General features: G+C 35.8%; 1 protein-coding gene across 1 annotated transcript in view; it reads right to left on the bottom strand.

Moving 5' to 3' along the window:
* The window catches only part of LOC136032581 (cilia- and flagella-associated protein 57-like), a 121,053-nt gene that overhangs the window by 18,426 nt on the left and 87,034 nt on the right, over positions 1-15,593 (bottom strand). The window contains exon 15 of the mRNA XM_065712851.1: positions 12,162-12,312. Coding sequence (XP_065568923.1) covers positions 12,162-12,312 — 151 coding nt within the window. The remainder of the gene's footprint in view (positions 1-12,161; positions 12,313-15,593) is intronic.

Raw genomic sequence — 15,593 nt, 5'->3', positions numbered from 1 at the left:
CATAGAGAAAAAAATTTAAGATAGCTGTTTTGTTAATAATAGTTCAAACATCAAATAACAAAAACTCCGGGGTCAACACCAAACCCCAGAGCCCGGACACAAGTGTTTTAAGTTTTCCACGGGGGCATATAAGGTTTTTATACAAGGGGTGGTCGTCTAAACTTCAGAGGTAGCTAATTTGATTGAAATTGAAGACTATAGATAGCTTTTAATGAGTCAAAAAGAATCGAAGGGCACCTACATGCCCCGCCTCCCCCTGACACACCCTCTTTTCTCAAAATGCATCCCATCAAAATTTTGAGCTAGTTTTTCGCTGTTTGTCAAATTTTGAGGGTTTTTGACACTTTTAAAAAGGTCACTTATTTTTCTAAAGAAACGAACCTTGTGTTTCTGGAGTCGTTTTTAAAGATTTGGGAAAATTTTTTAACTTTAGCGTAAAGAGCGAGGTGTTGAGGAGGGGGCGACCTCCCATTTACCTAATAGTTTCTGTTTATTTTAAGTGTTGCTCCTTACTTTCAATTACAAAAGCTTGTTTTTTCATTTAACTTCTGATCGTTTTTTAAATAAAGACAGGCAATATGGCTCGACCTGTACGGAAAAATCTCCTCCCCACGGAAATATCCTATGGAAAATTCAATCCTTGTGAATTTACCACGAAAAATTCCCCTTAACACCTCCAGACGTTTAGTTGAGTCGGTAAGATCAAATCAAGACATATAAAGAAATTCGCATAGGCATCCTGGCAAATTCCTCCAGTACACGATTTCAGCCAAAAAGTTCACCTCCTGGAAACTTGCATCTCCATGGAAGATTCTCCCTGTGCAAAAGCCTCCCCTGCAGAGAGTTAATCCTGCCCTCCCCAACCGAAAAGTGTTTGCATGCTTCCCAATAACAAATACTATAAGTAAACGTAAACTTCTTTCAAAGGATTTCTTGATAAAGTGAATTTGATATTGTGATTTTTATTAAGACTGCTTAAATTTTTAAGAATGTTATCCCCTTTTTCCAAAAATCAGGCAAGTTTTCTCACGGTCGTAACCTTTGTTGTGTAGGACTAAACTTGATAAATCTTGATAAACTTGATAAAAATCCTATTTTTCTTTATATATCTATTGGTATCAAAATCCGTTTTTAGGGCACTTGATGTTCACCAAGTGACATATAGCGATCGCAAGTTCTGCCGGCCTGTCGGTCTGTCTGTCTATCTGTCCTGGTTTTGCTAGTTTGTGCACTTCCAGGTAAGCTAAGACAATGAAATTTGGCAGGCGTATCAGGGATCAAACCAGATGAAATTAGAAATAGTCATTTCCCCCATTTGACCATCTGAGGGGGGTGGGGTGGGAGAACGGTTACTTTGAAAAAATTGGAAAAAATTATGTATTTTTAACTTACGAACAGGCGATCAGATCCGAGTGAAATTTGATATTTAGAAGGATATCATGTTTCAGAGCTCTCATTTCAAATTCCAAAGGGATCCAGTAACATTGGGGGGAGTTGGAGGGGGAACCTGAAATCTTGGAAAACGAGTGGAGGTATCGGGATGAAACCTGGTGGCAAAAATAAGCACAAGTGCTAGATACGTGATTGACATAACTGGAACAGATCCAATATCTTTGGGGAGTTGAGAGAGGGGGGGGGTTAGTTCGGAAAAACTAGAAAAAATGAGGTATTTTTAACTTGCAAACGAGTGATCGGATCATAATGAAATTTGATATTTAGAAGGACCTCGAACTCAGACCTTTTATTTTGAATCCCGGCCGGATTCAATGTCATTTTGAGGAGTTGGGGGGGGGCAGAAATCTTGGAAAACGCTTAGAGTGGAGAGATCGGGATGAAACTTGGTGTGAAAAATGGTGTGAAACTTGGTGGGAAAAAAGGACCTATATGACCTATATAGGTTCTTGACATAACTGGACCGTATCAGCTCTCTGTGGAAGAGTTGGAGGGGCACCTAATTCGGTAATTTGGGAAAATTAGAAAAACGAGGTGTTTTTAATTTACGAACGGTTGATTGGATTTTAATGAAATTTAATATTTGGAAAGATCTCGTGTCTCAGAAATGTTATTTTAAATCCTGACCGTATCTGGTGACATTGGGGGGAGTTGGAGAAGGAAGCGGGAAATTTAGGAAAACGCTTAGAGTGGAGAGATCGTGATGATACTTGGTGGAAAGGATAAGCACAAGTCTTAGGTACGTGATAGACATAACCAGACCGGATTGGCTCTCTTTGGGGGAATTGGAGGGGGTTAATTCGGAAAAATTTGTAAAAATGATGTATCTTTAACTTACGAACGGAAATCTTGGAAAACGCTTACAGTGGACAGATCGTAATGAAACTTACTAGGAAGAAGTTTTATCTCTTTCGACCTAGTCACAAGTGCCATATGAGTTCTTGGCTATTGTTTAAAGTTGCAGTTACTATGCAGCCGGGTCGCTGCTTACTTACAATTTATTACAACAAACTGTTTGATTACAGCATTGAAAATAAGATTAAAATTGCAGTGAAACCAGACAAGGATTTACTAAAAGGCCTACTAGGCTCTGAGGCTTTAACTATTCCCGAATTTTTGGGAATGTCCCCGAAAATATCTCAAAATGAAGCGGCGAAAACGTTTAGGCCCAGAAGAGTCAAAGCTATGAATATGATCCAGAGTGATAGAAAATCTTGAGCTTGTGAATTTTCAGTAATTAATGTCATCATATATCAAATATTCAGTTTAATTTTTTTAGTTCTTGTCAAGACTGTTAATTTATTTTGCATTAAAATATTATTTTGAAATGAGGAATTCTGAAAAAGTTGAAACTGTGGCAATCAAAAATGAAGGGACATCAGTCAAAAAAATATTCTGAAAAAAAGCTTTTTCAAGAAAATTAAATGAACCCAGTTTCGGAAGAAATAGAAACCTAAAATATCTCAAACTTTAAACGACCAGAAATTACTATTAAAGAATAAATGAAACCCAAAACGAACAGAAACTACATAAAAAATCATAGCAAAGGAACATACAACAGGTTCTAACATAAATGAACAAATAAATCTTAAAACGAGTAAAGCTTAAATTATATATGCAACTCAAGCTCAAAGCGAACCAAATATTTTTCCATTGAAGTACAAATGAAACCCAAAAACGATCAGAAATTAAATAAACAATCATAGCAAAGAAAGATTCAATAGGTACTAATATAAATGGATAATTGAATCTTAAAACGAGTAAAACAAATTGAGCATGCAAATCAATCTTGAAAAGAGATTTTTTTAGTAAAGTAGTTTACTCGCTGTAAAAGTCTAAATCTTATAGCGTCATTGGAGCTCTACTGAAAACGAATTTTATGACACATATTTTCTTTTGTATTTATTACAACATTGAAAATAAACATAAAATTTGTAGTAAAATTAAGTTTCAACTAATTAGCATTCAGCAATTAATATCATTATCTATCATATTCTTTCCAAGACTGTTCAAGACAAATACAGTCTCATTACAAACAAAAATTTGAATACTACCCCCTTCCCTAACTTTGAAAGTCTAAAGCGTACTGCGTCATTGGTCCTTAACTGAAAATAAATAATATTACAAATGCTTTCATTTTCCAGTTATTACAGCATTGAAAATTGAAATAAATTACAGTGAAATAAAATCTTGAACTGACAAGCTTTCAACAATTAGTAGCTTGCATGACTGTTCAAGACACATATAGTTTTCAGTAAAGCGCCAATGACGCAGTAGGTTTCACACTAACACTGAGAGAAGGAGGTAAACCCAAACTCTTGTTTGTAGCAATTTTTATTTGTTCCGAACTTAATTTCTTTATTCAGTTTGTTTTACTCGTCTTAAGATTTATTTATTCATTTATATTAGTACCTATTGTATATTTGTTTGCCATGATTATTTATTTAATTTCTGTTTGTTTTTCGGTTTCTTTGATAACAAAATATTTTTGTCCCTTTTAAGCTTGAGTTGCGCATTCAATTTAAGTTTCACTCGTTTTCAGGTTTATTTATTCATTAGTACCTGTTTTTTGACTTTTGCTATGATTGATTATATAATTTTTGTTTGTTTTGGGTCTCATTTATTCTTTAATTTAATAAAAAACAATTTTTTAACTGAAAGTAAGGTGTGACATTAAAACGTATAACAAACAGAAATTACTCCGTATGTGGAAGGGGCTGTTCTTTTGTCAACGCCCCGCTCTTTACTGGTTCAAAAAGTAGATTTGAGAGAAAGAGTCAAACTTTAGCGTAAAGAACGGGGCATTGAGAAGGAAACAGCCCCTTTCATATACGGGGTAATTTCTGTTCGTTTTGAGTTTTAATGTTGCTCCTTATTTTCAGTTAAAAAAACTTGTTTTTTTTATTTAATTTTTGAACGTTTCGGAATTAATTTCATGCATTTTGCATGATTTGATTTTGACTCACCGCACCTGAATACTGAAAACGAAATTTGCATATGATTTTTTTTTGGCTAAATAGCTTTCTCTTTGTTTTGATCGGACGATTTTGAGAAAAAAGGGGCGGGAGAGGAGGTCTAGTTGTCCTTCAATCTTTTGATTACTCGAAAAGGCAACTAAAACCTTTAATTTTGTACGAATGTTTTCATTAGTAAAAAATATACGTAACTTACGAATTAACTTACGTAACGAACTTCTATATTCGTATATTTTTATTACGTATGCCCACTCTTTAATACATTGCTCTTTACACTAAAGCTTAACATTGGTCCAAATTGTTTAAGAATGTTGTTTTAACGACCCCTATAAGTCAAATTGTTTAATGACCCCTGGATCACAAAGGCCGTAGAATAAATAGTTGAAATTACCAAAAATACTTTAGCGTAAAGAGCAGGTATTTAGGAAGAGATGAACTCCTCGTATGCGTAATAATTTCTGCTTGTTTTGTTTTAATACTGCTCCTTACTTTCAGTTGAAACAACTTTTTCATATTTATTTTTTCATTGTTTTTGTTTTAAATAATGCTAGAAAATTCTGCGCCCCCTTCATGGAAATTGTGCTCTCCCATGACAAGCTCCTCCATGGAAAGATTCTACCATGTACCCCTCCCCCTTAACCCCTCCCTCCCCCAAAAAACAAGAAAAAACCCCTTGAAAACGTCTCTAAACTTTCCAATAACCATTACTATATGTAAACACTGTTAGAAGCTTCAAACTTGCAGCCCCTCGCCCGGGAACTGTGAGGGAGTAAGTCGTCTCCAAAGACATAGTTATTAGGGTTTTTGACTTTGCTAAATAAAATGGCGATTCCAAAATTTTGATCGTTGACTTTGGGAAAAAATGAGCATGGGAGAACTTTTAATTTCCGTTAGAATGAGCCCTCTTATGACATTCTAGGACCACTGGGTCGATGTGATCACCCTCGGGAAAAAAACACGCACCCGTGATTGGTTTTCTGGAAAAAAACGAAATTTAATATTTTGTAGACAGGAGCTCAAAAATTCTAGAGTGAGGTTCTCTGATACGCTGAATACGATAGTGTGATTTTCTATCACCTTTGGGGGGTAAATTTGCCAAAATAAGGCAGATTTTCTCTGGCTCGTGACTTTTGATAAGTAAGACTAAATTTGAGGAAACTTACATATTTAAAATCAGCATAAAAATCCAATGGTTTTGATGTATCTATTAGTTTCAAAATTCCATTTCTTAGAGTTTCGTTTACTATTGAGCCGGGTTGCTCTCTATTACAGTTCTGTACCACTGGTTTGATATTAATTTCTGGTCGTTTTGAGTTTGAGTTATTGTAGGTTTCTATTTCTTCCAATCTTAAGTTTAATATGACTTATAAAATAAAAATTCTTTTTCGGAATGTGTTTTTTTTTAACTTAATTTCTAGTAAAGATCCAACCACAAATCTAACAAAGAACAATTTATGTTAAAGAAAATTCCAAAAGTGATATGATAACCACTGGAAAAATAGATGAAAGTTGCTTTTGCTCTTCCAATGCAAAAAATACTTGATAGTGAAGTTATTAAGACCATTGAAAAGATTATTCAGAGCCACTGAATAGATTGTGTTTGGCTGATGATGGTTGTTAATGGTTTTTTTCACAAGGCTTAAAGAACCAATCTGGAAACAAAAAGGCTGATAAAAAAAAGAAATGATTGGAAAAAGAATAAAAATTAGAAAGAAAGAAAAGATTGGAAAAACAACAAAAATTAGAAAAAAAGAAAAATTAGAAACAAAGAAAATTAGGGAAACAAAAAAAAGTTTGGAAACAAAGAAAAGACTGGACACAAAGAAAATATTATAAAAAAAAGATAAGATTGGGAACAAAAAGGAAACAAAGCAAAAAAAGTTTGTGACATTTTAATGGCTTTTGGCTTGTATGTCTATATTGAAATGTGATCGTATTCGTTTGGGGATTACAGAACCTTGGATACATTGATAAATATAGAAATCGGTTCACATCAATCATCAAACTTGAGGGCCGTTCTATAAAGTTTATATACGCAATAAAAACGAGAAAAGATCGCAAGCGATTCGTAAAAATAACTGTAATAAAGAAATGCATAACTCGCACCCCGTACCATGTAAATTACTCATCAGCCTTAAAAAACGATAGATGTTCTTTTTTGTTAGGTATTTTTTACCTAACCCATTATTTAGGTAATTTTTTTCCTTGCTCATTTTCTTCTTCAAGACTTCTTCAAGGCAGGGGCAACATACAGGTGGTTGTTACGCATTAGTTTAGAAGATGTAATTGTGTACCTACGCATATTCAAACGCAGGCGTTACCGTTTTTTCTTCAAGATCTCTTTTTCTTCAAGATGTCTTCCTATCAGGGCCTTTTCTAAGCCAATAGTCAAGAAGGAAACCCCCCCCCCCGGATGTAAAAAACTGATCATAGTACCCCTAAAGATGTTCTTGTTCTATTTTCTTCAGACGCTTCAATACGTTCTTCAAGACATTTTTCAAGACGTTTCAAAACGTTTTTAAGACTATTTTCTTCAAGACATTCTTCCAGACATTTCAAGAAATTAGTCTAATGTTTATATATAGAAATTCAAGCGACCTTTTCACAGAGTTAACTTGGCACGATACAGTAATGCTTAAGCTAAACAGGTATTACTGATTACATTACACGTACTGAGGTATACTGATATGGAAATTCAAACAACCTTGTCAAAGAAGTCTGGTTTCCATGGGGATCATATCTTGGAAACTGAACCGCATCATGCAAACCCCTAAGATTGCAATCGTAAGAACACACGCACGCAACAAGACATTAGGTGTAAGCATGGATCAGAACGATTCCAAGGGGTAACTAAAGGGATAAGAAAATTTAAAATCCATGGTTAATAATTGTTTGACGCAACCTACACATGGACACGGGTTTCTTGTAAATATACTTTAACAATTTGTGAGCCCTCTCAACGATTGTTTTTTAAAGTGATAACGTAAGATAACCATTTAATTCGTAATTTTTGTTTTATGACGAACATAAGACAAGTTTCGAATTTTTTTGTGAATATCCCTTTGAAGCAAATGATGAAACCATTGGATGAGATAAAAAATGAATTGCCGTCCTTGGACTATGACTGTTCTTGGCACATGACAATCTCTGGCCCGTGCGACTCCTCGATCCATGGCCCTTCTTACCCAATGGATCATTACAGTCTGGAGAAGTCCCAACCCACCGTAATACCCCCATGGTTTTCTTAGCTTCAGGGCAGTCTGTGGCCCATAGAAAGACATGAAGTATGCCAAGATCCAGTAAAAAGTTGGATCCCAATGATATGCTGCCAACAATTGTTATTAATGACCATTTACACGTGGAAGAAGAAATCTAAAAGATGAAGACAAAGAATTATATTGCAAATACATTTTATTTATTGATAAACAAAATTATAAACATTATTAAAACGGTTTAGTCTTAGAGTAGTGAAATCAATATTCTACAGGTAGGAAAGAGTAGTTTCCCCTATGAAGTCATTTAATCGACTACATAGTGTCAATTATAATTGTCTACATTGAACAGCATAATTGTCTACATAAATACTGAGAAATTCCCTATATGTATATCCAGAACACCGAAATACAAAATACAATAGTGCATGAAAACCAGCTTTGGTAAAAAAGAATCATATACTCTTCCGATTTGATGTGTGAACCTTTTTAATCCAACAAGAGTGGATTTTAACTTCTCTCAAATTATAAATTGAGAAACAACACTGAAACAGTCGTTCAAACGCGGAGAGTTTTCGAGCACTGGCATAAATTGTTGAATCTTAGTTGGAAAACCCATTCCCTATATAATCTTTTGAAATAACAAAATATATATAATTTGACAAAAACTCCCACAACGTTTGCTCTAAAAAAATAGCTATATAAACCGAAATTGACCGAATAAACTAAATCTAAAATTCTCAATAGCATTTCTTCTGAAACAGAATAACCATATAAATCATGTAAAATAAATTTAACTGCATAAATTTAAACAAAAATTCAAAATAGCGTTTCTTTCGACAAAAAAATAACCATCCAAATCGTATAAACTAAAATTGACCACATAAACTTGACCAAAAATTCCCAATAGCGTTTTTCTGACAAATACAACCATAAAAAGTAAAAAAACGAGCAAATATGGAAAACCCTACGGACCTTCTCAAAGACACATTGTTTACACTGAGGAGATATAAAAAACCCTAAGGGTCTTCTCCGAGACACATTTTTTACACTCGACGGACAAAAAAAAAAGTATATAGGGTTTCTCCAAGACAAATTGTTTACGCTGCGTAGAGAAGAAAAAAGCCCAAGGGCCTTTTCCAAGGCACATTGTTTACATTGGCCAGATAGGAAAAAGCCTAAGGTCTTTCTCCATGACACTTTTTTTTACACTGGGCAGATACCAGTCCCAGTTCCACTTCCACGACTTCTGGTCCGGTTAAAGCCATTCCATTTCTGATCCTGCTGGCCCTGACCCCGATTTAAGTTCCGGTTCCGGTTCTTCCGGCTTCCGGTTCTTCCGGCTGGTTCGAGTTCCTTCAACTATAGTTCTGGCTTATCCACTTCTGTCCCCCGATTCCAGGCTTCCCATTTCGCCCATTCGGCTCCAATTTCCACCAGTTTTAAGATTTTCTTTAAAGCTGCCCCCTTGGTAATCTATGGCTGGTCATCGACAGTAGCTAGTTTTTTTGTATTTTTTTAATCCGTATTATCTGTGGATTTGAACGATAAACACTAACATCTTACTTTTAAAAGTTAAGATGAACCATTTCCAGAAAGTGCGTATTTATGATAAGGTTGTCTTGGCGTTGAATCCTGAAAAAGGCATTTTTTTCTGTGAAACAAGTACGAGTGGTAACACTGTTGAAAATGTAAGCGTGCGTTGTCATGACAGTGAGAGATTATTTTTTTGAATTCCTGCAAAATCAACATTACCGATGAGGGATATTCGAAAGTAACATTTCCAGAGATGATAGCAAGCAAAGAGAGTCCAAAAATAGAAGTATTAGTTGATGAGGAGGGCCAACCTCTTGTTTATAGTTATGGTAACACGTTACCTGTTGATAGATCCTATCGCCATCTTTCTGGTATTAACATTCAAATGAAAGCAAAAGGAAAAAGAAAGGCCTACTGCTGCACCAATGTCATAATGTATATCTTATCTATGTTTCAAACTGCAATCTCTTTAAAAAATACTGTGGTAACAGACAGTAAAATTACAAATAAAGGGATACTGGCAGCCAATATAAACAAAGAATATAAAGAAGAATCAATGAAAAACAAAGCACCTGCGAACGTTACTAGTATCATTGCTGATTAACTAAGAGATACACTCATTTAAAACAATAATAGCAATTATGAAATGTGTGATGAGGCTCTAGCTGAAACCCTGTTAAAAGTCGTATATGATCCCGAAATGGAGTAACATGATGAAGTGTTTTATTGAATTAATCAAAACATTCAATTTCTCTTATGATGATGTTGTACATACCATTATCGCAATAAAAGAAACATAGGTTCTACTACCGGGTTCATAGGGGGTATATTTGAGTGTGAGATACGTTAACAGGGTTTAACCAGGGCACAAGCATATCCAATCACAGACAGATACACAGAGAGAGAGACAGACACAAAGAGAGACAAACAAACGGTGAGATACATGGTAACAGAGAGAGAGAGAGAGAGAGAGAGAGAGAGAGAGAGAGAGAGAGAGAGAGAGAGAGAGAGAGAGAGAGAGAGAGAGAGAGAGAGAGAGGAGAGAGAGAGAGAGAGAGAGAGAGAGAGAGAGAGAGAGAGAGAGAGAGAGAGAGAGAGAGAGAGAGAATGCATACCCATACAGAAGAAATGTGTTTTGTGACATGAAAAGTTTTGGTAATTTTGGTTGAAGCTGATATTGTGTTATTTTAAAAGATGGAATGTGAAATTTGTTTTCCAACTGAGATTTATCATTTATATCCGTTCTCCAAAACTCTTCGTGCTTAAACGACTGGTTCAGGCTTGTGTCTAAGTTTTTATTTTGGGAAAACTCAAAATCTCTGCGTTGGATTGCAAAGGTTCACAAATTAAATCGGAAGCGAGTGCATGATTTTTCAGCCAAAAGATCAGGTTTTTATGCACTACTAAATTCTATTTTTGGATGTTTTGGCTATAATTACAGTGAATTTCTCAGTATTTATATAGGTGATCCTTGATTGAATCTACTCATAGTGGAAAATTCCCTTTCCTTCTTGTGTAATATTGACTAGAGTGCCCTAAGAATGACGTATTTTAATAATGCTTGTAAATTTACTCATTAAAAAATGTATGTACCATAAAGTCTTTGACTTCATCTTATAGATTTCTTCTTCCACGTGTAGGGGATCATTGATGACAATTATTGGCGGTAAGTCATTTGGACTCAACTTGTACTGATATTAGCCTGCCTTGTGTATTTCAATGTGCCATAGAGTCACAGAGTCATGAACTACCATGGGGGTATCGCAGTGGGTTGGGACTGTCATGAACTACAATGATCCATGGGGTAAAAAGGGCCAGGGAACACGGAGTCACACGGGCTACAGGGTGCCATATGCCAAGAAAAGTCTTGGTCCACGGACGGTAAATCATTTCTTGTTGTCCCGTCCAATGGTTTAATCATTTACTTCAAAGGGGTATTCACATAGAAAACTGGAAAAGGGCTTACGTTCGTAATAAAATTACGGATTAAATGGTCATCTTATGCTATCACTTTAAAAAAACTCATTGACAGGTTTCAGGAATACCAATAGTACGTTTACGAAAAGCCCGTGTCCTTGTCTACATTGTGCAGACAATTAATAACAATGTAATCTAAATTCTTATCCCTTTAATTACCTCAGGGAAGTATCCTCTCAGGAATTTCCATGCTTGCTTGCTTCTGAATTTAGATCGACAGATTCATTTGAAAAACCTAACCTTGGAGTCGTTCTGATGCATGCTCACACTTAATATTTCTGCAGGAATATGTTTATGCGATTACAATCTGGGGGTTAGCGTGATGCGGTTCACTTTTCAATATATAGTCCCCACGGAAACCAGACTTCGTTGACAAGGTTGTTTAAACTTCCAAATGTAATCAATAACACTTGTGTAGGTTAAGCGTCACCGTTTTGTGCCAAGTTAATTCTGCGACATGGTCGCTTGTTTTCCAAATGTAAACATTAGTCTAACGTCTTGAAACACCTTGAAAAAAGTCTTGAAGAAAAATGTCTTAAGATACGTCTTGAAATATTTTGAAAAACATTTTGATGAACGTCTTGAAGAAAAACTTAGCAAAGCGTCTTGAAGAGAAAAAACGTCTGGAGGGGGATACTTTGATCAGTTTTCTTCATCCGGGGGCTCCCCATATGACCAGAGGCTTGGAGAAGACCCTGAGGGGAAAACATCTTGAAAAAATCCTTAAAAATACAATAACACGTGGGTTTAAATTTGCATATGTAAATAATTGCATCTCCTAAACTATTTTGTAACAACCATCTTTGCGTTAGGCCTTAAAGAAGCAAGTCTCAAAGAAAAAAAGAGTGAGGGTTAGCAACTCCAGGTACAATCCTCTATGGGTGTTGTAACATCGAAAAAGCCCTCACTACTCCCACAACAGCCGTGCGTGCCGCATATGATGTTGTATAACACTCAGTGACTTTGTCACTGAGTGTTATATACCGATATTGAATACAGGCCTACCTACCTTTTCGCAGATTTTCTTTTCATTTTCTTTTATATCTTGTTTTAAGCTGGAGATTTCTGTTTCACAAGTATTTATGATGTACTCGAGTCGAGAAATTTCGCCGTTGTTCCTAGATATTTGTTTGTTGCGATCATCGAGTTGTTGCTGCATACTGAAAAAAAAAAATACGGAAAATCTCTTACGTGAAAAAAAAGAAGAAAACCACAACAAACAGAACATTTTTTCTCAGGTATTTGGGCATTTGACTCTCCATATAACGGTTTTAGGCACGGAGAGCAAACTCTTAAAAGATCATCTCATGAAAAACAAAACCTAGAAAATGATTATAATCCAAAAAAGTATTGCTTTCTCTAAAACGTGTTTCAGAGAGCTGAAACGTGTTTTTCCTTGAGTTCGTCTTTCTAAGTCTTAGACTTATTCCGAGAGATAGCAATTTTAGTCTTCCCTGAGTTATAAGCTGCTGTTCTTGGGCATTACTATTTAATTGTGTATAAAAAAATAGTTGATTTGAGAAAAACACACCAAGTAACACTAGTAGAACCCTTCCTGTAACAGAAAGATGCAGGGTTAGGTTTCCCAATTTCGCTGTTTTTTTTTTCTTTCTTTGCCCTTTTCCTCTCTTTCTTAGAGCTTACTACGTAATGAGAACTATTATACAAAGGTCAACACTGGAATAGAAGGTTCTTTCCATATGACCACCCTTGTATTAAAATCACTGCATTTTAGTGGTAGTTTTTACAGGTCTTCAGCGGATTGGAACTGTCAGCCGTAAATAAACTGTTCGAATCTAGCAACATAAATATATTTCAAAGCCTAAAAATACTTTTTAGGGACAAAGATTCGAGTTTTTGAAAGAGCCAAAAACAAAACTCTCCTGTGTGGGATATGATAGCACAAACACCATGTTTTGAAAAAAAAAGTCTTTCAGTTTAGGTTAATTTTATTTCTATTTTCTTAAACCAGCCAAAATGGAACTTTTATCGCTCTGGTAGAGCAATAGCAAGGAAAAGACGAGAAATGTAATGTTTATTCACTCTAATAAGAGTAAAAGTTGATTATTTTTAATTATTATTATTAGACAGTAGGTGCTGTGTTGCTCAATCAGTGAAAAAAATCGTAACGGTATTATACCGGTAAGATAAAGCAGCAATTTCGTCCTCACCAATTTGCATTATAAGCATGAATCTATGAAGTATATTAAGGTATAAGAAATAACTACTGCTTTAAGGGGAATCTCTTGATCATATTGGCCACTGAAAGTTCATTTACCTTTAAAGTTTTTAAATCAATGAAAAAAAAACCTAACGATATTTTAGAAGTTACGTAAAGCAGCAATTTCTGTTTCACCAATAATCATTAATACTTAATAATCATTAATCTATGATTATTTTGAAGTGAAAGAAATAACTACTGCTGTGAGGGGAATATCTTTCGGCTCCCATTATGTCAATCACGTATCTATAACTTGTGCTTATTCTTCCCATCAAGTTTCATCCCAATCTCTCCACTGTAAGCGTTTTCCAAGATTTCCGGTTTCCAAGATTTCCGGTTTCCCCCTATAGCCCCCCCCCCATGTCACTGGATGTGGTCTGGATTTGAAATGAGAGTTCTAAAGCACAAGATCCTTCTAAAGATCAAGTTTCATTAAGATCTGATGACCCGTTAGTAAGTTACAAATACCTCATTTTTTCTAGTTTTTCCGAATTACTCCCGCCCAGCTCCACCAAAGAGAGTGAATCTTGTTCGGTTATTTCCGTCACATATCTTGGACTTGTGCATATTCTTCCCACTAAGTTTCATCCTGATCCCTCCGCCTTAAGCATTTTCCAAGATCCCCCCCCCAATGACACTGGATCCGGTTGGGATTTAAAACAAGAGATCGGAGTTACGAGGTCCTTCTAACTATGAAATTTCATTAAGATGTGATCACTCCTTCTTAAGTTAAAAATACCTCATTTTTTTCCTATTTTTTTAGAACTAACCCCCAACCCCAACTCCCCCAAAGAGAGTGGATCCGTTCCAGATATGTCAATCACATATCTAGGACTTGTGCTTATTTTCTCACTAAGTTTCATCCCGATCCCTCCACTCTAAGCGTTTTCCAAGATTGTAAGTCCCCCCCAACACCCCGCAATGTCACCAGATCCCCTCAGGATCTTAGATAAGAGCTCTGAGACACGATATCCTTTCAAACATCAAATTTCATTAAGATCCGATCAACCGTTCGTAAGTTAAGAATACCTCATTTTTTCTAATTTTTCCGATTTAACCGTCCCCCAATCCCCCCCCCCCCAGATGGTAGAATTGGGGAAAAGACAATTTCCAATTTAATTTTGTCTTGTTCCTGATATGCCTGTCGAATTTCATCGTCCTAGCTTACCTGGAAGTACCTAAAGTAGCAAAACCGGGACAGACCGACAGACCAACAGAATTTGCGATCGCTATATGTCACATGGTAGATACCAAGTGCCACAAAAACCTGACGGTATTTTACCAGTAACATAAAGCAGCAGTTTCGGCTTCAACAATTTACTTAATAAGCATGAATCTTATTCATGCTTATGAATTTTATTAAAGTGAGAGATATAACTACTGCTTTGGGGGGAGTATCTTGGTCAGGTTGGCTACTGAAATTCATTTATTTTTCCGGTTTTCAAATCCACAAAAAAAACTTGATGGTATTTTATCAGCAACATAAAGCAGCAGTTTTGGCGACACCAATTTACCTAATAAGCATGAATATATGAATAATATTAAAGTGGAAGAAATAACTACAGCTCCGAGGGGAATATCTCGGTCAGGTTGGCCACTGAGAACTCATTTATTTTTCAGGTTTTCAAATCAACGAAAAACCCTGAAGATATTTCACCAGTCACATAAAGCAGCAGTTTTGGCTCCATAAATTTATTTAATAAGCATGAATCTATGAAAAACATTTAAGTATAAGAAATAACTACTGCTTCGAGGGAAATGTCTTGGTCAGACAGGATTCTGAAAACTCATTTACCTTTCCAGTTTTCAGATCGACGAAAAACAAGAGCTAAGAGCTCATATGGCACTTGTGACGAGGTCGAAAGAGCCAAGAGCCAAGATCTCATATGGCATGAGCTCTAGCAAAATACTAAGAATCAAAGATTGATTTAAAAGGAAAATCAGAGACTCAATGCCTGTCGGGATTTAAAATAATAGCTCTGATATACGAGGTCCTTCTAAATATCTAAATTCATTGAGAACCAATCATCCACTCGTAGGTTAAAAATGCTTCGTTTTTTTCTAATTTTCCTCTTCCTTCAGCCCCCAGATGGTCGAATCGGGGAAAACAACTGTTATCAAGTCAATTTGTGCAGGTCCCTGACATGCCTGCCAATTTTCATCGTCCAAAATTTTCATTTTTCCAAATTAGCACATCCAGAACCCCCGAAGTCGCCAAAG

The sequence above is a fragment of the Artemia franciscana genome, chromosome 11, assembly GCF_032884065.1.
Source record: "Artemia franciscana chromosome 11, ASM3288406v1, whole genome shotgun sequence".
NCBI classification, from domain to species: domain Eukaryota; kingdom Metazoa; phylum Arthropoda; class Branchiopoda; order Anostraca; family Artemiidae; genus Artemia; species Artemia franciscana.
This window is presented reverse-complemented; position numbering and strand designations above follow the sequence as displayed.